Source organism: Ornithorhynchus anatinus, chromosome 17 (assembly GCF_004115215.2).
Source record: "Ornithorhynchus anatinus isolate Pmale09 chromosome 17, mOrnAna1.pri.v4, whole genome shotgun sequence".
In the NCBI taxonomy this organism is placed as follows: domain Eukaryota; kingdom Metazoa; phylum Chordata; class Mammalia; order Monotremata; family Ornithorhynchidae; genus Ornithorhynchus; species Ornithorhynchus anatinus.
The window spans coordinates 36,242,500-36,268,280 of record NC_041744.1 but is presented as its reverse complement, the minus strand read 5'-3'; the positions used below and the strand labels follow the sequence as shown (position 1 = coordinate 36,268,280).

At 51.1% G+C, this 25,781-nt stretch overlaps 1 protein-coding gene and 1 non-coding gene across 2 annotated transcripts in view; both read left to right on the top strand.

The window, feature by feature from the left end:
• The first annotated feature begins 335 nt into the window (after positions 1 to 335).
• The window catches only part of IFT57 (intraflagellar transport 57), a 40,877-nt gene continuing 15,431 nt past the window's right edge, over positions 336 to 25,781 (top strand). Inside the window, exons 1-6 of the mRNA XM_001518571.5 lie at positions 336 to 541; positions 3,217 to 3,379; positions 6,556 to 6,674; positions 9,939 to 10,029; positions 14,622 to 14,690; positions 22,384 to 22,506. Coding sequence (XP_001518621.1) covers positions 372 to 541; positions 3,217 to 3,379; positions 6,556 to 6,674; positions 9,939 to 10,029; positions 14,622 to 14,690; positions 22,384 to 22,506 — 735 coding nt within the window. The 5' untranslated portion in view covers positions 336 to 371. The remainder of the gene's footprint in view (positions 542 to 3,216; positions 3,380 to 6,555; positions 6,675 to 9,938; positions 10,030 to 14,621; positions 14,691 to 22,383; positions 22,507 to 25,781) is intronic.
• TRNAT-AGU lies at positions 725 to 803 on the top strand. Its single transcript has one exon. It is a non-coding gene; the product is annotated as a tRNA-Thr (tRNA).

Sequence of the window (25,781 nt, the reverse complement as noted above, 5' to 3'; positions counted from 1 at the left end):
CTCCCCCGATTAGACCGTAAGCCCGTCAAACGGCAGGGACCGTCTCTATCTGTTACCGACTTGTCCATTCCAAGCGCTTAGTACAGTGCTCTGCACATAGTAAGCGCTCAATAAATGCTACCGAATGAATGAATGAAACCCCCCCGTCCTCCCGGCGGCCTCAGTGGGCGGGGCTCCTCCCCTCGGGTGACGTCATCGGGGAGCGCGGCGATTGGCGGAGACGGGGCGGGACGAGGACGGCGATTGGACGAGCGGGAGGCGGGGCCCGTTACCCCGGCGACGCGTCCCCAGCCCGGCCCGTTGCCTGGTAACCGCGGCGCGAGGCCGGGGAGAGGGAGGAGGAGAGGGCCGGACTAGGCCCGAAGCCTGTCATGGCGGCGGCGATGTCAGCGGGGGCCGAGGCCCCGGCGGGAGGCTGGGAGCGGGGCCCCGGCGCCGTCTACCACATGTTCGTCGTCATGGAGGACCTGGTGGAGAAGCTCAAGCTGCTCCGCTATGAGGAGGAGCTGCTGCGCACGAGCGGCCTCAGGCCCCCGTCCAGGTGCGACCAATGGCAACACGGGCCTAGATCCCAGGGTGGCTGGTGAAGCAGCGTGGCGCGGGGGAGCGAGCAGAGGTCATGGGTTCGAATCCCGACCCCGCCACTTGGCAGCTGGGTGACCCTGGGTAAGTCACTTCGCTCCAGGCCTCGGTCCCCCCCCCCCCAGCGCTTAGAACAGTGTTCTGCACACGTGGCTTAGTTGGTTAAAGCGCCTGTCTAGTAAACAGGAGATCCTGGGTTCGAATCCCAGCGGTGCCCCCAACTTCTTGCACTACCTCGTTTTGGAGAAGCCACCTAATAATAACGTTGATATTTGTTAAGCTCTCACTATGTGCCAAGCACTGTTCTAAGCGCTGGGATAGATACAGGGTCATCAGGTCGTCCCACGTGAGGCTCCCAGTGAATCCCCATTTTCCAGATGAGGTAACTGAGGCCCAGAGAAGTGAAGCGACTCGCCCACAGTCACACAGCTGACAAGTGGCAGAGCCGGGAGTCGAACTCATGACCTCCGACTCCGAAGCCCAGACTCTTTTCCACTGAGCCATGCACCTGATCACCTTGTCTCCCCTCCCAGCGCTTAGAGCAGTGTTCCGCACATAGGAAGCGCTTAACAGGGTGGCTCAGTGGAAAGAGCCCGGGCTTGGGAGGCAGAGGTCATGAGTTCGAATCCCAGCTCTGCCACTTGGCAGCAGTGTGACTGTGGGCAAGTCACTTCACTTCTCTGGGCCTCAGTTCCCTCATCTGGAAAATGGGGATTAACTGGGAGCTTCACGTGGGATGACCTGATCTCCCCCAGCGCTTAGGACAGTGCTCTGCACATAGTAAGCGCTTAACAAATACCAACATTATTATTATCATTACAATACAACAATAAATAGTCACATTCCCTGCTCACGGTCTGGGGGGGGGGAGTATACCTATATTTTTGTATATGTATTTACATATACCTAACATGAACGCCTCTACGTTCATTCAGTCGTATTTATTGAGTGCTTACTGTATGCACAGCGCTTTGCTAATAATAGTAATAATAATAATGTTGGTATACGTTAAGCGCTTACTATGTGCAGGGCACTGTTCTAAGCGCTGGGGGAGATACAGGCTCATCGGGTCGTCCCACGTGAGGCTAACAGTCTTCATCCCCATTTTACAGATGAGGTAACCGAGGCCCAGAGAAGTGAAGTGACTTGCCCACGGTCACACAGCTGCCCAGTGGCAGAGCCGGGAGTCGAACCCATGACCCCTGACTCCCGAGCTCCTTCCACTGAGCCACGCTGTTTATGGTATTTGTTAACCGCTTACTATATGCCAAGCCCTGTTCTAAGCACTGGGGTAGATACGAGGTAATCGGGTTGTTCCACACGGGGCTCACGGTCGTAATCCACATTTTCCGAGTGAAGCGGCTTGGCCGGGGTCACGCAGTCATGCAGCAGACAGGTGGCGGAGCCAGGATTAGAACCCGTGTCCTCCGACTCCCAAGCCTGTGCTCTTTCCGCCCAGCTAGGCCGCTTCTCCGAAGCGCCGGGGGTGAGTACAGGATAACAGTAATAATAATGTTGGTATTTGTTAAGCGCTTACTATGTGCAGAGCACTGTTCTAAGCTCTGGGGTAGGCATAGGGGAATGAGGTGGTCCCACGGGGGGCTCACAGTCTTAACCCCCATTTTACAGATGAGGTAACTGAGGTACAGAGAAGTGAAGTGACTTGCCCACAGTCACACAGCTGCCCAGTGACACAGCCGGGATTCGAACCCATGACCCCTCACTCCAAAGCCCGTGCTCTTTCCACTGAGCCACGCTGCTTCTCCGATAAATGTTGGCATTTGTTAAGCACTTACTATGTGCAGAGCACTGTTCTAAGCGCTAGGGTAGATACAGGGTCATCGGGTGGTCCCACGTGAGGCTCACAGTTAATTCCCATTTTCCAGATGAGGTGACTGAGGCCCAGAGAAGTGAAGTGACTCGCCCACGGTCACACAGCTGACAAGTGGCGGAGCCGGGATTCGAACCCTTGACCTCTGACTCCCAAGCCCGGGCTCCTAGACACATTCCCTAAGCTGCGGACTGCGAGCTCGTTGAGGGCAGGGAATGTGGGAGACGAGGAAAGGAGGGCTTAGTCCGGGAAGGCCTCTTGGACGACTTGGGGCTCACCGTACAAATTGGAGGGAGGAGGATTCAATCCCCGTATCGGAGATGAGTAACTTGGACCCAGAGAAGTTTTGACTTGCCCAGATACGCGGCAAGCCATCGGCAGAGTCGGGATTAAAACCCAGATCCCCTAGGTCGCCCCGCTTCTCATGATCGGTCGCTTTTCTGTGGCTGTGTGGTGAAAAGGAAATTCGGGGAAGACTTCTCGCTTTCAGTCGTACGTGTTTATAATAATAATAATGATGTTGGTATTTGTTAAGCGCTTACTCTGTGCAGAGCGCTGTTCTAAGCGCTGGGGGAGATACAGGGTAATCAGGTTGGCTCACAGTTAATGCCCGTTTTACAGATGAGGTAACTGAGGCACAGAGAAGTGAAATGACTCGCCCACGGTCACACAGCGGACAAGTGGCAGAGCCGGGAGTCGAACCCATGACCTCTGACTCCGAAGCCCGGGCTCTTTCCACCGAGTCGCGCCGCTTCCCCGAATCTCCCCACATTTATCAAATCTCTTTCTCTCTGTTCAAACAGACACTATTTTGCTCTGCCCACGAATCCAGGGGAGCAATTCTATATGTTTTGCGCTCTCGCTGCTTGGCTGATCAATAAAGCCGGGCGGCCTTTCGATCAGCCCCAAGAAGACGACGATCCCAACGCGACTATCTCTAGCATACTGTCCGAGCTGCGTTCACTGGTGAGTACGAAATCAATCGATCGGTTGAAATCAATCAATCAGTTGCCTGTATTGAGCGCTTACTGGGGGCGGAGCGCTGGACCAACCTCCCGGGAGGGTGCATCGGAGCGGAAGGAGCGGACGCGTTCCCTGCCCCGTCACGAGCTTACGGCGCGGAGAGGGGCTTACGGTCAGTCAGTGGTATTTACTGAGTGCTTACGGTGCGCAGAGCACTCCGCTAAGCGCTTGGGAGAGCACGCTACAACAGAAATAGCGGGCGCGTTCCTTGCGCGTAATGAGAAAGAGCATCACTTCGACTGTATGGGACGGGGACTGCGTCCGACCTGATCGTCCTGTAACTTCCCCAGCACCTCGAACAGTGCTTGACACATAGCGCTTAACGAAATACCGCTATGATTATTATTTATTGAGCGCCTCCGGGGGCAGAGCGCCGTTCCAAGCGCTTGGGAGAGTACAGTTCAAGCGGTTAACAGTGAGCCGAGTGTCTCCTTATTAGGTGTCACCCACCTAAGGTTTGGGATAGGGATTCTCAAATGATAACGTGAACTTCCAGTGGAATTTCAGAGATCTGACCGAAGTTTTAAGACCTCCGGAAATTTGCAAGGCTGCCGAGGGAGGTGAAATTAACTCTCAGAGCAAACTCTCTCGATCGTTAGCGGGTGGCGGGCTCTGTACTGGATGTGTTCTGAGCACAGACACGCTGTTGAAGGGACTTAAGAGCGTACAGCAGAAGGTAAAGACCCTTTAAGGGGCTTAGAGCACAGGCCTGGAGGACGGAAGGACCGGGGTTCTATAATCCCCTGCCTGCTGTGCGACCCCGGGTAAGTCGCTTCACTTCTCTGGGCCTCAGTTCCCTCTTCTGAAAATGGCACCGGTCGGAAACATTTAAAGGAAACACCGGCTGCCCAGGAAATGATAGCATTAAAAAGTGAAAATGGGGATTAGGAGTATGAGCCCCATATGGGTCACGGACAGTGTTTAACCTGATTATCTGGTCAGGGCTTAGTACTGCTCCCGGCACGTCGTAAGCGCTCAACCGGTAGCGTTAAAAAAGTGCAAAAAGCTTAAAAATCCTAAGGGAGGAAACAGATGAACATCGATCTCCTGGAATACCCCTCTCCGTGTCGCACCTGGGGAGTTTCGGCTACGGGAGGGAGAATCGAGCAGAGTCCGTTCCACCCCATTCCTAGCTTGGGCAGTGGCTAGCGAGCGGAAGGCCGTCCGCTACGGGTCAGAACTCCCCCGTGCTGGGCAGCGGCGACACGGGAGAGAGTCGAGGGCAGAGACTCGAGTTTACCGCGCGGAAGGAGGCCGTGGTCAACCGCTTCCGGATTTTGAGCAGGAAAACTCTCCGGAGCCACTACCGGAACCATGGCGGATGGGGAGCGGGGCGTCCCGGGGGAGATGCGTCCGCGATGTCGCTATGGGTTAGAGACGCCGGCGTACGACAAGACAGAATACACCGGATAAGAGAGGAGGCCAAAATGAATAAAATCAAAAGCGTGGCTATAGAATATATTTGTCTCTAAGTCCTCAAAGAAGACTCCCCTTTCGAAATGGACACGTGTGCGTATCTGTGTGCGTGTGTGTGATTGAAAGGGCCAATGTGGACCCCCCCAGCCACAAGACACACACAAAGACTGTGTGTCATAATGATAAGTGAAGTATCTGTCCTCCGGGCAGAATATTATTATTAATCGTGTTTATTGAGCGCTTACCGAGTGCAAAGCACTGTACTGAGCATACTGCACTGAGGGCTGGGGTAGAGATAAGAGAATCAGATCGGACCCAGTCGAATGGGGAGGGAAAACGAGGATTTCGTCCCCATTTTACCGATGAGAAAACCAAGGTCACCCAGCAGGTGAATGCCAGTACCGGGATTAGAACCCATGTCTTCTGCCTCCCAGACTCGGGCTCTACCCACTAGGCCGTGCCTATGTCGTACTGATCTATCGGTTGTGAAAGGGGGAAGCGAAGAATCGTTTCTTTATTGGCTATTTAATGATTTGCCCGGTGTGCCGAGTGCTAAGGAAAGTTGGGGAGTAGGGAGCGCTTCTGAGGGGAAGTGACATTTTAGGAAGACTTTAAAAGCGGGAAGGGACGTGGTTTGGCAGGTGCTCTAGTGGAAAGAGCCCAGGCCTGGGAGTCAGAGGACCTGGGTTCTAATCACGGCTCTGCCACTTGCCGGCCGGATTACGCTGGGCGAGTCACTACCTCAGTAATTGTGGTGTTTTTTAAGCGGAAAGAGCCCGGGCCCGGGAGTCGGAGGACCTGGGTTCTAATCTCGTCTCTGCTGCTTGCTGACTTTGTGACCTTGGGCAAGTCACTTCACTCCTCAGGCCCTCTGTTCCCTCAACAGTAAAATGGGGATTCAATACCCGTTCTCCCTCCCACGTAGACTCCGAGCGTCATGTGAAACGGAGACTGTTTCTCACCTTTTGATCTTGTCTCAACCCTCGGCACAAAGCTGAGACTATTGTAATTACTATAATTATTATTAATTATCATCATCTGGAGGGACGGGGGAGTCCGTAGACACTGAAGCGAGTTAGGGCGGCGGGAAGCGTGGAAGCTGGGTGAGTATCAGGAGAAAGTTGGATGATGAAAAGGTGGTGGAGAGCCTCGAAATCAACGTTGCAGTTAATGTCAGTGAGAGTCACAGAATACCAACAGAGTGCTCGGTAAATTACGCTATGGAAGGAATCCATAGGTATTTTTCTTAGTTTTGACTGTTTGCCAAGTAAATACGTAAGTAAAAGTAAGTTAATAATCACGGGATCCTTCCCTAGGTATCGTGTTAGAGTCTGGGGAGCATTTAGAAATCCACAGAAACGCAATTGTGTCTTTTATCTTTCTCCGGCTTTCGTTTTTAGAGCCCAGAGAGGCGCCTGAGCATTTCATGAACCCTAAAGAAAAAAAGCCAGCATCGGGGTCCCTATTTTTAAAGATGGAAAAAAAACGGTTTAAGGATAAGTGACCGGTCTTGGTCAAATCTTTTTTCCAGAACGAGAAATCACCCTTGCCTTCTGCGTTCGGGCCAGATTGCTGCAGTCGCAATAAAATAGAAACTACGGGTTTGTAGGCAAGTAGACACAGGTTATTTCTGAAACGGCAGGTACTTAAAATTTCCCAGACACGCCATAAGTTCTGAAGAGCTTCATTTTGTTTTCTTGTAGGGGAGGTCAGTGGATTTTCCTCCTTCAAAATTAAAGTCCGGTCACGGAGAACACGTGTGCTACGTGCTTGATTGCTTAGCCGAAGAAGCGCTGAAACACATCGGCTTCACCTGGAAGAGGTACGAGCCACATTTTTATAGGATTTGGTAAATATCTCGTTGTGAGGAATTGCAACTCTTTTCAGTGGAACGATTGTAATCAATCAATCAATGGTAGTTATTGAGCAGTTACTGTGTGCAGAGCCCTGTACTAAGCACTTGGAAGCAGGTGCCTCAGTTGCTAGAGGCAGGACCTGGGAGTCAGAAGGACCTGGGTTCTAAATGCGGCTCCACCACGTCTGCTACGGGTGTCCTTGGGCAGGTCACTTCTTTGGGCCTCAGTTCCCTCATTTGTAAGATGGCGATTAGGAATAATAATAATAAGTGTGGTGTTTCTTTAGCACTGTTCTAAGCGCAGGAGTGGATATAAACACATTGGGTTTGGTCCCTGTCCCACCTCGGGCGCACAACCTCCTAATCCCCATTTCACCGATGAGGTAAAGGAGGCCCAGAGGAGGGAAGTGAATTGGCCAAGGTCACACAGCAGACAAGTGGTAGAGCTTCAGCTGAGCTTGCCTGCTGCTCCCCAGGACATGAGGTCCCACAGACCCTCAGAAAGTCATCCAGATATGAGATGTGAGAGAATGCAATTCCCCTCTGGACTGGGAGCTCGTTGTGGGCAGGGACTGTGTGTCGATTGGAGAGTCGTCTCCCAAGTGAGAGCTCACCTCCTCCAGGAGGCCTTCCCAAACTGAGCCCCCCTTTCCCTCTGCTCTCCTTCCCCTCCCTCCCCACCCTCTGCTCTTCCCCCTTCCCCTTCCCCTCCGCACTGTGCTCATTGTATATGTTATTTATTACCCTATTTGTTTTGTTAATGTATAATGTTAATGTCTATCTCCTTGATTCTATTCATCTTGATGATGTCGTCTCGTTTCTGTTTTGTTCTCTTTTGCGTTGCCGTCTGTCTCCCCCGTTTAGACCGTGAGCCCATCACTGGGCAGGGATTGTCTCTATCTGTTGCCAAATTGTATATTCCAAACGCTTAGTACAGTGCTCTGCACATGGTAAGTGCTCAGTAAATACTATCGATTGATTGAGCTGGGATTAGAACCCGTGACCTTCTGACTCCCGGGCCCGTGCTCTGCCCACTACACCGTGCTGTTTAAGAGTGTGAGCCCCATGAGGGACAGGGACTGTGCCCAACCTGATTAACCTGTATCTGCCCCAGTGCTTAGAACAGTGCTTGGCACATAGCACGTAACACGTGCCGTAATTATTATCACTACGGTATAACAGGATCGACAGACCCGTCCCCGGCCCGTTACGAGCTTACCGTCTAGAGGGGGGAGACAGACGTTAATATGAAGAAACAAGTCGTTAATAGTAAATTCTACAGATGAGGAAACTGAAGCCCGGAGAGTCTAGCAGGTTGGCGGCACCATAGCTCAGTGGTTAGACCCCGGGGCTTGTAAACCGGGGGATCACGGGTCCAGTCCTCTCTGGGGCCTCGTAGCTTGGGATTTCCCTCTCGAGTGTAAACTCGTTGTGGGCACCTCCTCTCTTGTACTCTTCCCAAGCGCTCAGTACAGTCCCCTGCAGTCTAGAGCGCCTACTGGGGGGGGGGACAGAGCCCTGAGCACTTGGGAGAGTACAACTCATTCATTCGATCGTATTTATTGAGTGCTTACTGCGGGCGGAGCACTGTATTAAGCGCTTGGGAGAGTCCAGTAGAGCAATAAACACACACACTCCCGGCCCACAAGGAGCGTCCAGTCTAGAACGCTAACCGTGTGCAGCGCACCGTACTTAGGCGCTTGGGAGAGGTGATCCTTGTCCACAGGGAGCTGACAGTCTATAGAGAGGAGCTCACAGTTTGGAGGGAAGCGTCCTTTCTCAGCAGGTAGGGTGTGGAGAAGGCAGTGGTATTTAAATGGCTGTGGTTGCCTAGGGCAGCCTTGTTTCAGCTACTTCTTTTAATTTTCTCTGTTCGGATTATGTAATTTGTCATTTTTTTCCTTACTCATGACTTCTTTTGGTGTGTTCCACACGCTGTCGTCCTCCACGCCCTTAGCTCACTCGGCCTCCTGTGAGACGGGCCCTGCGTCTGACCCGATTAACTCAAATTTCCCCTCATTCCCTTCCCACGGTGCCGAGCACGTAGTAAGTAATTAATAAAGGAGAAGCGGGTTGCAGCCGATGGAGCGCGGGCCTGGGAGTCAGAGGACCTGGGTTCTAATGCCGCCCCTGCCATTCGTCTGCTGCGTGACCACCTTGGGCGGGTCACTTCGCTTCTCCGTCCCTTGGTTCCCTCATCTGGAAAATGGGGATTAAAACTGTGAGCCCCGCTTGGGTCAGGGATTGTGTCCAACCTCATTAACCCCAGAGCTTAGTGCCTGGCCCAGAGTGAGTGCTTAAAAAATTTCTTTTAAAAAATAAATAAGGAACTCTAGGCAGAGAAACTGGTCCTCCTTTCCTTCTCGCCCAAGGACCAACTGAAGCCGAGAGGGCAAAGTGGATGGGGTGGTCCCGAGGACCCTCTAATGTTTCCTCTAATGCTAACCCCCTCGCTGTACCTCGATCTCGTCCGTCTCGCCACCGACCTCTCGCTCACGTCCCGCCTCTGGCCCGGAACGCCCTCCAGGCCGGAGTGCAGCCGGGGAGATAGACGTTAATATTAACGAGGAGCTTCATGCCTCCGTTCTTTTTATGTAATTCTAACGAAAAGGAATGTGGGTCCGTTTCTTTGGAGGTTTTTTTCAGGTATCCGTCAAGCTTTTACTCTACGCCGGGTCCTATACTATGCTCTGGATACAAGCGAATCAGGGTGGACACGGTCCTTGTCCCACGTGGGGCTCGCGGCCTTCATCCCCATTTTGCAGATGAGGAAGCCGAGAGCCAGAGAAGGGAAGTGGCTTGCCCAAGGTCACAGAGCAGACGAGTGGCAGAGATGGGAGTAGAACCCAGCTCCTTCTGACCCCCGGGGCTGTGCTCTTTCCGCTAGGCCACCCTGCTTCTCAGTTTGAGTGCGGACGTGAAACGGAAGGGAGAAGAAGGCGGCGAAGTAGCCACCTGCAGGATAGCGGCTCTCAGAATTGAACGGAAAGATGGCCAGAGAATCGAGGGCAGTTTATAGGTGCCCACCCAAATTGTATACAGAATTTCCCCAAGCGGACTTAAGGTCGTCTTAGCTATTTCATATAGCTGCATATGGTTGTTGCAGAGACCCCGGTTTAACCCACATCCCCCGTAACTCTCATTTTATTGAAAAGTCTGGGGATTCATTAAAAAGAAAAAAAGAACCTTTTGGACCAGGGGTTTTGAAAGCATCCGAATTTATTCTCTTAGGCCAACGTACCCAGTGGAAGAATTAGAAGAGGAAGCAATTATGGAAGATGAAGCAGAGTTGACACATAATAAAGTGGAGGAGGAAATTGTGGTACGTGGAGCCGTCAATCCCCCGTCTTGATGTGACTTGTCAGCTTTGAGTTTCTTCCTCTTCCCGAAGATATTCCACGGGACGATATTCCGCTGGCGTTCCTTGCTTGGGACGGTGCATTTATAATAATGATAATGGTAATAATACTAACTGTGCTCTATGTCAAGCGCTTACCCTGCACCAGGCACCGTCCTAAGCTGTGGGGCGGATTCAAGAAAATCGGTTTGGACGCGGTCCCTGTCCCAGGTGGGGCTCTCAGACTCAATCCCCGTTTTCCAGATGAGGTAATTTAGGGACAGAGAAGTTAAACGACTTGCCCGAGGTCACACGGCTGACCACTGGTGGAGCTGGCGTAGAACCCATGACCTCCTGACTCCCAGGCCCGTGCTCCGTCCACTCCGGCGTGCTGCTCTTATTGACTTCCATGAGGGCCAGAGGTCGGCGGAGGCGAGATCGAAGATTAGCACTAGAGGAGCCAAGTGGGCAAGGCAGGGCCGTAGAAGGAGAGTAGCGCTTGGAAGAGTATGAAACACCAGACGCGTCCCCTGCCCGCAGTGAAGCGGCGTAGCCTGGTGGAAAGAGCCCCGGCTTGGGGGGTCAGAGGACCTGGGTTCGAATCCCCGCTCCACCCCTCGTCTGCCGGGTGACCGTAGGCAAGGCGCTTCACTTCTCGGTGCCTCAGTTCCCTCGAACGTAAAATGGGGATTAAGACTGTGAGTCCCCCGTGGGGCATGGGCTGAGTCTAGTCTGATTAGCTCGTCTCTACCCCAGTGCTCAGCAAAGTGCCTGGCACGTGGCAAGCGCCTAGCACGGGAAGCAGCCCGGGGTAGTGGATAGAGCAAGGGTCTGGGAGGCAGAAGGTCACGGGTTCTAGTCCCGGCTCTGCCACCTATCCGCCGTGTGACCTCGGGCGGGTCACTTCTCTGTGCCTCAGTTACCTCACCTGTAAAATGGGGATTGAGGCTGGGAGCCCCACGTGGGACAGGGACCGTGTCCAGCTCGATTTGCTCGTATCCTCCTCAGTGCTCAATTCGGTGCATGGCACAGAGGAGGCGCTTAACAGATACCATCATCACCGTTATTATTATCGTTACTACTACTAATAATAACGATAATAGCAGATACCCCCAAAAACCGAACAGAAACGAGCCTACAGTCTAGAAAGACACTCCGGGCTGCTCCAAGGGCAGGCATTTAGATCCCGGATAAAGCCAGTGCCTTCCCATTCTCCTCACCTCGGATGAAGTTCTAGTTGCGATTCGAGTAGAGGAATGAACCGGGAGAGTGAGGGTTGATTTCAGCTTCTCCTGAGCCGATCAATCTACAGATAAGCAGCGACTGCGATCTAGGTGTCAGAACAGAAAACCGCAAATCGGAATCGATGGTTCCCATTACCTGCTTCGCCACAAACTTGCTAGCGTCAGGCAGCGTAGTTCATTTTCGTGGGCCTCGCTTTTGTCTGGATCCAGAAGGATGCCGATCGCGCCCCACGGGAGTGTGGCTCAAATAAGCTGGTGTTTCTAGATGCCCTTGAGGTCATTAAACAACCCTGAAAAAAATAGTTTCCTTGTGACATAACTTCGGGACCCTTGAGCGTACTTAATATATGCTGAATTGTCCATTCCAAGCGCTTAGTACAGCGCTGGGCACATAGCGCTCGATAAATACTATTGAACGAATAATGCTCTATCCGTCGTGAGAAGTAAAGTCTCTACTGTTAAAGAGAGATGGGTGGTAGCTCTTTATTATGATTAGTAATAGTAATATTATTATTACCGAGCGTAATCATTGGGGTATTTGTTAAGTGCTTACTATGTGCCAAGCACTCTGCTAAGCACCGGAGTAGATCCGAGATGATCAAGTCCCACGTGGAGGTCACAGTCCAAGTAGGAGGGAGAACAGGAATTGAGTCTCCCATTTTGCCGACGAGGGAACGGAGGGACGGAGAAGTGAAGTGAGTTGCCCAAGGTCACGCAGCAAACGACCGGCCGAGCCGGGATTAGAATCCAGGTCCTCTGCCTCCCGTGCCCGGGCTCTTTCTACAAGGCTTCCTTTTTAAATATAGCTTCCTTTGCCTCCCCCTGCTATGTATATTTGCATCTCTCAAAAAAAAAAATATATATCGTTTAATCCGTCCGCTAACAGATATATACTTGAGAGGGATGGAGACAGAGAGAGACCAGATTGTCTAGTCCTTCAAGTAGATGAAAACTGAAAATTGGGGGTTTTTAGAATCCATCCATGATCTTTACTGAGCGCTTACTGTGTAAAGAGGATTGTAGTAAATGCTCGGTAGACTTGATCCTTACCCTCAAGCAGTGTGCTGCTTCTGAACCATTAATTTATCGACAGGAGTCCAGTGGGATTTATGTTGTCTGGGCGTTGGGGGGGAAGGGGAAGGTAGGTGGACGATCAGAGCCGAGATGAGACTGCTGATGGTGACTCCTAATTCGATCCTGCCCCTTGTAGAGAGCTATGGTTGCTTAGCCACGGGCAGCAATCCATCAATCGATCACATTTGTTGAGCGCTTTCTGCGTGCAGAGCGCTGTACTTGTGAGAGCAGGGAGCGTGTCTACTAACTGTGTTATGTCGTACTCCTCCGAGCGCTTAGTACGGTGTTCTGCACAAGGCGAAGCAGCGTGGGTTGATGGATGGAGCATGGGGCCGGGAGTCAGAAGGATCCGAGTTCTCTGCCAGTTTCTTGCAGGGTGACCTTGGGCGGGTCGTTTCGCTTCTCTGGGCCTCTGTTGCCTCATCTGTAAAATGGGGATTAAGCCCGTGAGCCCCATGTGGGACATGGGCTGTGTCCAACCTGACGGTCTTGTATCTACTCCGGCGCTTAGTAGAACGACTGGCGTAAATCAAGCACCTAAATCCCATGGGAAAAAAAAATCATTCAATAGTATTTACTGAGCCCTTACTATGTGCAGAGCACTTTACTAAGCGCTTGGAATGAACAAGTCGGCAACAGATACAGTCCCTGCCGTTTGACGGGCTTACAGTCTAATCGAGTCTAAATCCTATTTAACCCCTCCATTTTGGGCTCCACACCCGGTTTACTCCCTTTATTCATCCCCCCCCCCCCGGCCCCACAGCACTTGCGCACCCATCTGTAATTTATTGATTTATATTCGTCTCTGTCTCCCTCTCTAAACCGTAAACTCGTTGTGGGCGTTGAATATGTCCGTTTATTGTTACTTCATACTCTCCAAGGGACTAAATACAAGTGCTCCGCATACAGTAAGCACTCAGTAAATACAATTAACTGACGGACTACTCAGTCACAAGGAAAGGGCATTTCGCCAGGTTTCGAATCGGCGCTTTTCCTAGGTGAAATGATAGGCCTGACTTGTGAAACTCAGCTGGGGCCAGCGTTCAGGCCGGCACAGAGCAGTAATGGAAAATCTGGCCCATTCCCATTACCGGCAGAAGATCGTTCCCTGCCCTCGATTGCCCTCAGGGCCCGGCAGGGAGGTAGGCACTTCAGAACCATGGGGATCACGGATTTTCCACCTTTATCCCGCCGGCCCCGGCTCTAGGAGCCTTCCGGTTGGGTGGAAGAGGTCTTCGGCGCTTCATCAATTTGGCTTGGCAGCCAAGGGCACGATTCCAGGCGGCTGAAAGCCTCCAGCGGAGCTGGAATCAAGTATCTGGGGCATCGGGTAATCAGGTTTTTGGGGTTTTTTTTAAATGATATTTGCTAATTGCTTACTCTCTGCCAGGCACTGTACTAGGCCCTGGGGTAGAAACAAGCTAATCAGGTTGGACACAGTCCCTGTCCCACAGAGGGCTTCCAATCTTAATCCCCCTTTCACAGATGAGGGAACTGAAGCCCAGAGAAGGGACTTGCCCTAGGTCACACAGCAGATAATTGGCGATGGTGGGATTAGAACCCAGGTCCTTCTGACTCCCAAGCCCGTGCTTTATCCTGCTTCTGTTCCGGGCAGAGAAAAGCTAGATAGCGCATCCGAAGCTAGATCGTGAGATTCTTAAAGGCAGGGATCGTGTCTGCCCCGAGAAGCAGTGTGGTCTAGTGGAAAGAGCTCAGTTTTCATTCCGTGCTTCTCCTTCCGCCTTTCCTACCCCCGCACCATCCCGTCAGCCTCTCCCCCATCCACCGTATCGTCCCGTGCCCGACGCTGAACCTTCCCCATTTCTAGGGGACCCGTCGTCTTCCTCTCCGACAGCCAGGACTTCCTTCTTTCTCCTGCTGCCCGATGATCCGTCGTAAAAAGTCTCATCTAATGTAAAGCGGGGTGCCGAACCAGACGGATGAATTCCCAAAGTAGAATTCAGTTTCTGAATGGGAGGATGTTTATGCATCACAGCGCATCTCTGGGGGCAGCACAGCACTGAATACGTTCTTTAAAAACGTTCGATTTCTAATCGGTGTTCCTGAAAGGCCATCGTCGACATCACCAGCGGTATTTATTGAGCGCTTACAGTGCGCCTGAGAGGACAGTTCGGCAGGATTAGTGGACAACGTTCCCTGCCCACAACGAGCTTCCAATCTAGAGGGAAAGTAGATTTTTACTGATGATTACCGATGGTGAATTTCTTCAAAAAACCAAATCCCTTCTCTTCCCCGAAGGAAGAAGAGACGGACACTGAAGAAAACTGCATTGATCTCAACGTTTTAAAGGCGCAGACCTACCGAATGGTAAGTTCCGTTCCCCTGCTGAGACTCGGACAGAAGGTAAGAGGAGGTTGAACGGGAGACACGCCCGTTTAGATCTCCGATATGAGGAGCCAGAGCGGCTCATCGTTCTGTTTCGTATTTGAAAAGTGACTCCGTAAAGCCCCGTCTCTTAAACAAAGAGTTGTAACCGCACTGAGGGAAAATTATCCAAGGGGTTTATGGAGGCGAGAGCGGGCAGGCCAGGGAAAATAGAAATGCAGAAGCATTTCACCTACTTGCCTGGGAGCTTTTTTTTTTTTCGATTGGGAAAACAGCCTGAAGGAGAGAGTTCACTTTTCCTTCTTGCTTTCCATTGTAATGGGGGCTATTCGGAGGGAAGAGCTGCATGGTTTTCACTGCTTTGCTTGGTTATCTGCCTAACTTGTCTCCCCAGGATCCATTCTCTAGAAACATGCCCTGCTCTTTTGCAACGATCAGATTTCAGTTCTTAGGGAGAGAAAAATGAAATAAAACCACTCCACGCTGTAGAACCTACTGAAAGGGAGCTAAATTTCCAAGGGCTTGGCTCTGTATTTACCGTTTCAGGTAAACTCAAAAATCCAATTCAGAAGACGGTTCATCTGGGATTAAAATCCAGACTTGAATCCCCCAGGTCAGAAAACTCCACGCGGGATTAAATTCCTTAGTTCACCTCCCCGGATCGTACGCACTCTCCCCTGCCTTGGACACCTGATCCCTTAGCAATAATTAATAATAATAATAATAGTGTTTGTTAAACACTGCACTCAGCCCTGGGATAGATACAAGAAAATCAGAGTGTACCCGGTTCCTGTCTCACTTGGGGCTCACGCTCTAAGTAGGAGGGAGAACGGGATTTTCATTCCCATTTTATAGATGAGCAAACGAGCCCCAGAGAACTTGCCCAGGATCACTCAGGAGGCGAGTGGTGAAGCTAGGGTGATGATGATGATTATTAATAAGAAGAAGAAGAATAGTTAATTGTGGTATTTGTTAAGTACTTATTGTGTACCAAGCACCGTACTAAGCGCTGGGGTAGATATGAGATAATCAGGTCCCATATGGGGCTCGCAGTCTAAGCAGGAATTAGAACCCAGGTGCCATGATTCCCAGGCCTGTGTTCTTCCCAGTAGGCCACACTGCTTCTCTTCTCGTGGGGCAGGCCTCCGACAATGAGTCGAAATAACACAGGTAGGCAGTTTTTGAAAAGCTTGGTGGCCTGTAAGAAGGAAAGGGAAACAGAACAGATCCCCTTACAGGGAAGAAATGGGTTCCCTTTCTATAAATATTTGCATTCGAGGAGAAGCGTGGTCTAGTGAGGAGAGGCTGGGCCCAGGAGTCAGAAGGACCTGAGTTCTAATCTAACTCTACAGATTGCCTGCTGTATGACCTTGGGCAAATCCGAAGTGCCGGGGTAGATCCAGGCTAATCAGGTTGGACACGGTCCCTGCCCACGTGGGGCTCACCATCTCTATCCCCACTTTGCAGATGAGGGAACCGAAGACCAGGGAAGTAAAGTGACTTGCCCGGGGTCTCACCGCAGACAAGTGGTGGAGCTGGGACTAGAACCCAGGTCCTTCTGACTCTCAGGCCCATGCTGCACCCATTAGGCCACACTGCTATTTGTTAAGCACTCACCGTGGGTCAAGCAGTGTTCTAAGCTCTGACGGTCTCCTGTCGAGTATTACTCGGACAGAAGCTGCTTCCATTGAGAAGAAAAGTCCGGCAAGGCCCCGATCAGTCAATCAGTGGAATCGAGCGCTTACTTTGTGCAGAACGCTGTACTAGATGCTTGGGAGACTACACTACAACGGTGTTGGTGGACATGTTAGCTGCCCACAACGAGCTTTTTAAGATACTTGTTAAGTACATACTCTGTGCCAAGCGCTATTCTGAGCGCTCGGGGAGGTACAAGACAATCCAGTTGGACAGTCCCAGTCCCACTTGGGATTCACAGGCTGAGGAGTCGGTCAATCATATTTACGGAACGCCGTGCGCAGAGTGCCGTAGCAAGCGCTTGGGAGAGTCCAGTAGAACGGTATAGCAGACACATCCCCTGCCCACAGCGAGCTTACAGTCTAGAGGGAGTAGGATTTCACCCCGACTTTATGGATGTGGGAACTGAGGCACAGAGCAGTAAAGTGATTTGTCCAAGGTCGCACAGCAGACATATGGCTGGGGGGGAGGGTCCACTAGGCCACACTGCTTCCCTTCTGTACCCCACTGAAGCTGGGGGTCTGACTCGCACCCGCAGAATGGCTAGATCTGGGGTTTTAGGATTCATACCGGAGGTAGAGCAGCCAGACGGAAGAAGCACTGTTTCAGCGAAGTTGTGAGTGAGCCCCTTTCTGATCGGTAATAATAATAATAATAATAATGTTGGTATTTGTTAAGCGCTTACTATGTGCAGCAGTACTAAGCAGTGGGGGAGATACAGGGTCATCAGGTTGTCCCTTGTGAGGTTCACAGTCTTAATCCCCATTTTACAGATGGGGGTACTGAGGCGCAGAGAAGTGAAGCGACTCGCCCACAGTCACACAGCTGACAAGTGGCCGAGCCGGGATTCGAACCCGTGACCTCTGACTCCCAAGCCCGGGCTCTTTCCACTGAGCCACGCAAGAACCGGGCAAGTCCCTGAGAACCCGGAGCACTCCGTCGGTTGTACAGAGAAGCAGCGGAACCCGGACCTGGAAGTCAAAGGACCTGGGTTCTAATCCCAGCTCCTCCACTTGCTTGCGGCGTGACCTTGAGCTAGTCGTTTGACTCCTCTGTTTCTCAGCTTTCTCATCTGTGTCTGTGGGACGGTGTCTGACCCTTTATTTTTTTTTGGTCTTTGTCAAGTGCTTGCTATGTGCCAGGCACTGTACTAAGCGCTGGGGCAGAGACGAGCTAATTACTTTGGACGCAGTCCACGTCCCACCGGGGGCTCACCGCCTTAACCCCCATTTTGCGGATGAGGCGATGAGGCCTAGTGACGTGACTTGGCCAAGGTCACCCAGCCGCCAAATGGAGAAGCGGGATTCGAACCCAGGTGCCCCTGACTTCCAGGTCCGTGCTGTGTCCATTAGGCCAAGGTGATCACCTTGAATCTACCCCAGTGCTTAGGACAGTGTTTGACGCAAAGCAAGTGCTTAACACGAGCCACAATTATTATTATTGTATTGTAATTACTACAGGTCCTGGAACGTGCCTGCCCCTTGGCAAGAAAATTAGCTTTTCCGGGGGCTTTGGAGAGGACTCTGGGGCACATTGTCTTCCGAAAAAGAACCTAAAGGAACGGCGAATATCCCAGATGCTATTTTTAAATGCCCGTCGTGTTTTTTTTTTCAAACCTGTCATAGACATTATTCTTCCCCAAGATGCTAAATTTGAGGTTTTCAAAACCAGCTCCTGATTCATTCAACACCAAACTGGGCGCTCAAATGGGTTGGAACACGATTGGTTTCGAGTTAGCGAAAAGATCCTCGCAGCAAGCCGGAGAGATTTCGGCCCAAATAGCTCAAACGTTAAGTAAGCAAAGATAGGGCTTTGAAGGAAAATATTATTTTAGATATAATTTATTTATTTATACATGAAATAAATCGTTTTATTTCATTCATCACCTCATCTGCAAAATGGGGGTTAAGACGACGAGCCCCATGCGGAACGGGGATCGTGTCCGACCTAATTAGTCTGTATTTACCCCGGCGCTCGGTACAGTGCCTAGCACACCTTAGGTACTTAAAAAATACCAAACAATTTCTTTATAAATGTATTTATAAATGGAAAATATCATCTGCCAGTGGCGGTCAATGAGAGGAAATAATGTGTTGCAATAAGTCTTTTGGTTCATTTTCAACAATCTCTTTTCCTTTCATATATTTCCACTTCCCTATTTACATCCCTTTCTTTGCCTTTCTTACCTCCTTTTTTGTGTACGCTTTTTTTTTTTTTTTTTTTTTTGGTATTTGTTAAGCAGTTACAGCGTGCCAGACACTGAACTAAGCGCTAGAGGTAGATACAAGTTAATCAGGTTGGGCACAGTCCAGGAGCTCACGGTCTTAATCTGAGATGACAGAAGCAGAGAGAAGTGAAGTGAGTTGCCCGAGGTCCAGAACCTTTTAGGACAGAGAGAGAGGGGGAGATGGAGTGTGTGTTTTCCAAGAGATTGTACTTTACAGTATTGTATTTCAATATTTCTTTCTCTTTCTATAAGCAGGACTTGAGCATCAGTTAAATGGGTCCTATTTTCTGTGGTGAAGGGGGTTGGGATGGGCTGCATCCCTCCCCCACCTTGTTCCCACTGGAATAACTGGCAGATACGAATTTTGCCAACGGTAGTTTCTCTGAAAACATCCGAAGCCATTTCCAGGGCTTAGGACAGGTGCTTGACACTTGGTGAGCGCTTAACAAATTCCATCTTTATCATTTCCCAGAGGCTAATGGAGTTCGTCTTTTCAAGGACGGTTTCAAAGATCAGTCTTCCCCCGGGGCTGGTGGTGGTGCGTTTTGGAGGAGTCCACTGAAAGCACTTGGATTTGGAGAAGATAAGAGGAGTGAGGAGGTGGAGTTCAGTCCACAGCCCTACATCAGCCTTCCTGTGGCAGCCACATTTTAGTTTCCTTGGTTTTTTTTAATTGAATTTGTTAAACACTTCCCATATACCCGGTTCTGTGCTAAGCCGTGGGATAGATGCAGGATAATCAGGTTGGACGCGGTCCCCGTCCCAAATGGGGCTCACAGTCTTAATCCCCATTTTACAGATGAGGGAACTGAGGCCTAGAGATTTGAAGCGACTTGCCCAAGTTCGCGCAGCAAACAAATGCGGGAGTTGGGATTAGAACCCGGGTCCTCCGACTCCAGCCCCATGCTCTTTCCGCTAGACCCCGCTGCTTCTCCGATGTTTGTTTTTTTTAAATTGAATCTCCACCGAAAAAGACCTTCCCTAGAATAGTCTTCCCTCATCAGCCCAGGAGCTGAATATTTAAGCAGTCCCAAACCGTGCTGAAACTGCGAGCCACCATCTATCTCCTCCCTCTGATGGATTACAGCGAGGTAGAATTTGAATCGTTCGGGGCAGACCCAAAAAGACATTGAAAATTGTACTTTCGCAAATTGATCTTTACGGTATGATAAAGCATTAAATCAGACCAAACTCAATGGGCAAAGCAAGCGGCGAATCGAATTCAGCGATTTGAAACGTAGCCAGCGGTAACGTCCGTCAGCGAAGGAAAATGGAGAACTTAGAGTGAAACGCGGGGCCCTAGATGTTGCTAGTTCTTTTTAAGATTCCTAATACCGCCGGGCTCTTTTCTCAATGAAGCCTTTCATTTTCCACCATAAAAGAGGGAAGGAAATCAGATCCCCGTGTTATTATTTTGCGAAGTTACCACGAGCAGTAGCGTGACTTAGTGGGAGTCAGAAGGACCCGGGTTCCAATCCCGGCTCCGTCACTTGTCCGCTGGGTGACCTTGGGCCAGTCACTTTACTTCTCTGTGCCTCAGTTCCCTCATCTGTAAAATGGGGAATAAGACTAGGAGCCCCATGTGGGACAGGGACTTTGTCCAGCCAGATTATCTTCTCTCTGCCGCAGCGCTTAGAGTAGCGCCTGGTACACGGTAAACACCTAACAAAAACCATCAAAAAAAAAAACCCACAGTTGATGGATCGTATGCTGGGAGACTCGGAGGCCTTTAAGGGCAAATTGAAGGAAACAGAGCGGCCTAGTGCGAAGAGCACGGGCCTGGGAGTCAGGAGATCTGAGTTCTACTCCCGGCTCCGCCATCTGCCTGGTCTGTGACTTTGTGCTGGTCACTTCACTCCTCCGGGCCTCAGTTACCTCATCTGCACAACGGCAATTAAGACTGTGAGCGTCCAACCTGCTTAGCTTGTATCTACCCCAGCACTTAGAACGGTGTTACGAAACAAGCACTCAGCACATCCCATCAACAATTTCTCGTTTTCCGTCGGTCAGTGGTATTTATTAAGCACTGGCTGTGTGCTGAGCACTGTATTATTAAGCCCTCGGTAGAGTACAATAATACATAATTAGTAGATCTCTTATTATAGTAACGTACGCACCCTTCTTCATTCATTTTATGTTTTCTGCGATTTGAAGTTTTTAAGAATTGCCGCAGTTCCAACATGCACCGGAGGCAGGGGTTGACTCGGCACAAGGCGTTTGAGAAAAAATAAAAATCCCGAACCCACGAGTTGCCGATTTTATTTTCAGCCCAACCAATCTGTCAGGGTTTATAAGGAGGCTCCGAAGCCGTTCTGCATCCCGTTCTGTAGACGGGGACGAGTTGCTTTTTCCGATGAGCCTCCCGGGTAGCTGAAGGGTCTGCCTTCTCAAGAGGACATATTACAAAACTCAAGCGTTATTTATTTTGTTCTTTCTACGTCTCTTGGAATCATGGTCCTTCATCCTTCGGCTCCCTTTTTTTTGTTTGTTTATTATGGTATTTGTCTTACCGTGTGCCAGCCGCTATTCTGAGCCCAGAGGTAGATGCAAGATAATCGGGTTTGGACACCGTCCATGGCCCACGTGGGACTCACGGTCTTAATTCCCGTATTACAGTAATCAATCAGTGGGATTTATTGAGCGCTTACTGTGTGCAGAGCACTATGATAGTAATGACAGTAATAATAATAAAAAAATAGCCGTGGTACTTGTTAAGTGCTTATTAAGTGCCACGCACTGTTCCAGGCACTGCGGTGCTTCCGAGTAGATCAGGTGGGACACGGTCCCTGTCCCACATGGGGCTCATAGTCTAAGTAGGAGGGAGCCCGTTTTACAGATGCGATAACCGAGACCCAGAGCAGTTAAGCGACTTGCGAAGGGCACCCAGCGGACGTGTGGGCGGAGTCAGGCCAGGCTGCTTCTCTCGTACTGAGCGCCGGGGACGGTACAGTGCAAAAGAGTTGGTAGACGCGATCCCTGCCCTCAGAGGGGCTTAGATTCCGGACGGGGGAAAACATCAAAGATCGTCGTATGCCCCAGCGTAGGTCACCTCACCGTCCTCTGTACGTGAGTTTCTCGCCTCCAAATCACCTGACGCGGCGCCGCTCCCTTTGCGGTCCGTTGACGGCCCCCCGTTTCTCCACACCGCATTACTTTAAGGGCGTCTTTTCCGTCGCCATCATCGGAAAGGGCCAGTTTGAGCAGCAGCTTGGCCTAGTTGACAGTGCGCGGGCCTGGGAGTCGGAGGACCTGGGTTCTAATCCCCGCTCTGCCGCTGGTCTGCCGAGTTGGCAAATCACTTCACTTCTCTGGACCTCAGTTATCTCGTCTGTAAAATGGGGCTTCAGTGCACGTTCTCCCTCCTAACTTAAACTGTGGGACGGGAACTGGGTCTGACTTGATTTCTTGTGTCTACTCCAGCGCTTAGAACACAGAGTGAGCGTTAACAAACGCCACAGTTATTATTGTTATCGGGTACCTACCCCAGTGTTGGGCGCATTGTAAGCACTTGACAAGTACCATTTAAAAATACAATCGATAGCGATCTTGTTGAGAATGACGTGTGATTTCCAGTGCCCGCCGTGAGTCCTACAGATAACTTTATTACATCTCTCTTTCCCTTTAATCTCATTACGTTATGCACGGCGGCGGTGTATTTTGCTTTCGAAACGACGAACTCCCGCTGAAATACATCAACATTTTACCAGTCCTGTTTTACAAATTCTCAATCTTGCGACGTTTTCCTTTTCTTAGGATCTGAGCGAATCTGGCAAACAAGAGGATATTTTAGAATCCACAACAGATGCCGCCGAGTGGAATCTAGAAGTAGAACGCGTATTACCACAACTGAAAGTCACAATCAGGACCGACAATAAGGTGCAGAAGTGCGCGCGTGTGTGTACATTTCATCTGGTTTTCATTTTTTTCAAAATTAACCACCCGAGTCTGGCGCCCGCAAGTTGGAGTCGCTGCCTAAAGTCGACCCTCTCAAAATCCTTCCCCTCTAACCTGCGCCTTCCCCCTTATCAAAACACTCGCTCCCACTCTTCTTCCTTCCTTGAGCACTGTCTTCAACAGCTTCCTTTCCAGTCCGTCAGTCATATATGGAGCGCCCACTATGTGCGGAGGACCGTACCGAGCACCGGGAGAGTACAGAACGACAGAGTTGGTGCACACATCCCCTGCCCGCGGTGAACTCGTAGTCTAGCGGGGAGGCCGGCGTCAATAAATAAACACACGGCTCCTTCCCCGCTGTTTTCAAACGTGCACGTGTGTTTGGCCCCTAATCCTAAAAAAGAATCCTCCCTGAATTCCCCGGTTTCCTCTAGTGACCCGTCCCCCATATACCGTTCTTTTCAAAACTCCTCAAGTGACTTGTCCATACCCCTTCCGCCCACTTCACCACACGGAAACTACCCTCCCTAAGGTCACCAGGGACGACCCTCTTGCCAAATCCAGCGGTCTCTACTCCATCCTTAATCCTCCTCGACCCCTCCGCAGTCTTTGATACTGTCGACCGCCCCCTTCACCTGAAGACATTGTCCAGCCTCGGACAGTGAAACTGTCCTCTCCTGGTTCTCCACCTATCTCTCTCTCTCTGACTTCTCCTCCTCAGCTCTTCCCCCGTCTCCTCCTCTGCCTCCCACCCACTAACTGTAGGGGTTCTTCCGGTCTCGGTCCTGGGCCCCCTTCTCTTCTCCACCTCCACCCACTCCCTCGGAGAACTCATTCACTCCCAGGGTTTCGACCACCGTCTCTCCACAGGCGATTCCCAAATCTACATCTCCAGCCCCGACACCTCTCTACTCCTCCGGTCTCGTATTTCCTCCTGCCTTCAGGGCCCCTCTACTTGGATGCCCTGCCGGCCCCTCAAACCTGACGTGTCCAAAACAGAACTCGTCTTCCCTCACAAACCCTGTCCTCCCCTGGATTTTCCCATCGCTCTAGACAACACCACCATCCTCCCTTTCTCCCAAGTCCGTAACCTTGGCCTTATCCCGTGCTCATCCGTGTCATTCAACCCACGTGTTCAGTCCGTCATCAAAACCTGTGGGTTCAACCGTCCCACCTTTAAAATTCGCGCCTTCTCGTCCAGCCAAACGGCTACCCTGCTGATCCGAGCGCTCCTATGGACTACTGCGTTAGCCCCGTCCCTGACCTCACTATCTACAGCCTCACCCTTCTCCGGTCCGTACTCCGCTGCCTGGATCTTAACGCCTTTTAAAAAAAAAACCACAAATCATTCAGTCCACGTTTCCCCACTCCTTGAGAATCTTCACCGGTTCCTGCGCGTCAAACAGAAACCCCCTTCGGGTGTCTTTAAGGCATTCAGTCGGCTCTCCCCTTCTTACCTTTCCTCACTGATCTGCTACAACCCAACCAGCACACTTCGCTCCACTAATGTCAACTTGCCGTGTCTCGATCGCGCCTCGCTTGCCACGGACCCGTCGCCCGCATCCTTCCTCGGGCCCGGGACCCCCCCCCGCCCCTTTATATCTGACAGACCGCGACCCTCTTCACCGTCAAAGCCCTACTGAAATCACACCTCCGACCGGCCTTCCCTGACTGAATCCTCGTTCACCGTATTCAGCTTCCCTTCTGTGTTATTTATGCGCTAGGATCTCTAACCCTCAAGCACTTTAATATTCCCCTCACCTCCAGCGCTTAAGTACAGATCCGTATATTCCGCCATCTCCCCGATCTGTAATTCATTCAACGTCTGTCTCCCCCTCTAGAACGTAAGCTTGCTGCGGGCAGGGATTGCATCTGCCAACTCTGTTTTATTGTACTCCACCGAGCCATTAGTCCAGTGCTCTGCACGCAGTAAGTGCTCAGTAAATGCCACCGATTTGATTATTACGCTGCATTAACAAGGTGTCCAACTTCCTGTAAGTAGGATTCGATAATAACCAGTACGGCATCCATTTCTGATCCTAAAAACATTCCTCAGACGATTTCTCGAGCTCAGTTGCTCCGCGTGCCGAAAAGTAGCATGACTTTCCTGAAGTTATTTTGGTAGATGGTTAGATATTGGCTCCGAGACAGGATAACCGGGGAGGTGTTGCTGATTTCTGGGTAAATGGACAATTTTAATGTACCTATTTTTGAAACTCAATCTTATCTCTATTTATACCTATCATGTACTATTTTTGCACCACGACGGCGACGGAAATAGTAAACGGATGGTTTTGAACCTCGGTTATTTTGAAGGCTCAGCGGGCGTCTCTGTCGAGAAGACGGAGGTTGTCATCGCCTCGAGGGATCGGCTCAGGCGGGAAGTGGCCCGAGGCGTCGGCTGAGTGGGAAGGATGGGACCCGAGAGAGTAGCTCCTCACTTACGTGCTGGGAAACAGTGCGGCCTAGTGGAAAGAGCGAGGGCCTGGGAACCAGAAGACCTGGGTTCCAATCCCGGCTCTGCCGCCGGTCCGGTGTGTGACCTTGGGCGAGTCATTTCGCATCTCCGTTGTTGGTTTTTTGGGTGTCGGTTAAGCGCTTACGCTGTGTCAGCTACCGTTCTGGGCACTGGGGTAGCTGCAGTAAGTTGGGTTGGACACAGTCCCTGTTCCATTTGGGACTCGTAGGCACCTGAGGCGCGGTGAAGTGACTTACCCAAGGTCACCCAGCAAGCAGTTGGCAGAGCCAGAAATAGAATCCGGGTCCTCTGACTCCCAAGCCCGTGCCTCTTCCTCCAGGCCGTGCTGCTTCTCTGCCTTAGTTTCCTCCTCTGCAGAATGGGGATTCGACACCTGTTCTCCCCCGCCCTTAGACCGTGAGCCCCATGTGGGACAGGGGCTGCACCCAAACCGATTATCTTCCGTCTACCCCAGAGCTCAGAGCAGTGCTCGACACGTAATAAGTGCTTAAGGAATGTAATAATAACCACAGCAGCGACGAAAAGAACGGTAATAATAATGGGCTTGGGAGTCAGGGGACTCAAACTGTAATTCCCGTTCTTCCCCTGGCCTGCTGTGTGACCTTGGACCCATCCCTTAACCTCCCTGAGCTTGTTTCCTCACCTGCAGAATGTGCTCGGTGCTCTTGTAACTTAGAAGCCACCCAGGTCACTCGGTCGAACAGCCCGTCGTATTTATTGAGCGCTTACCGTGTGCAGAGGTCCTAAGAGCCTGCTTCCCTCACTCAGTTGTGAGGGC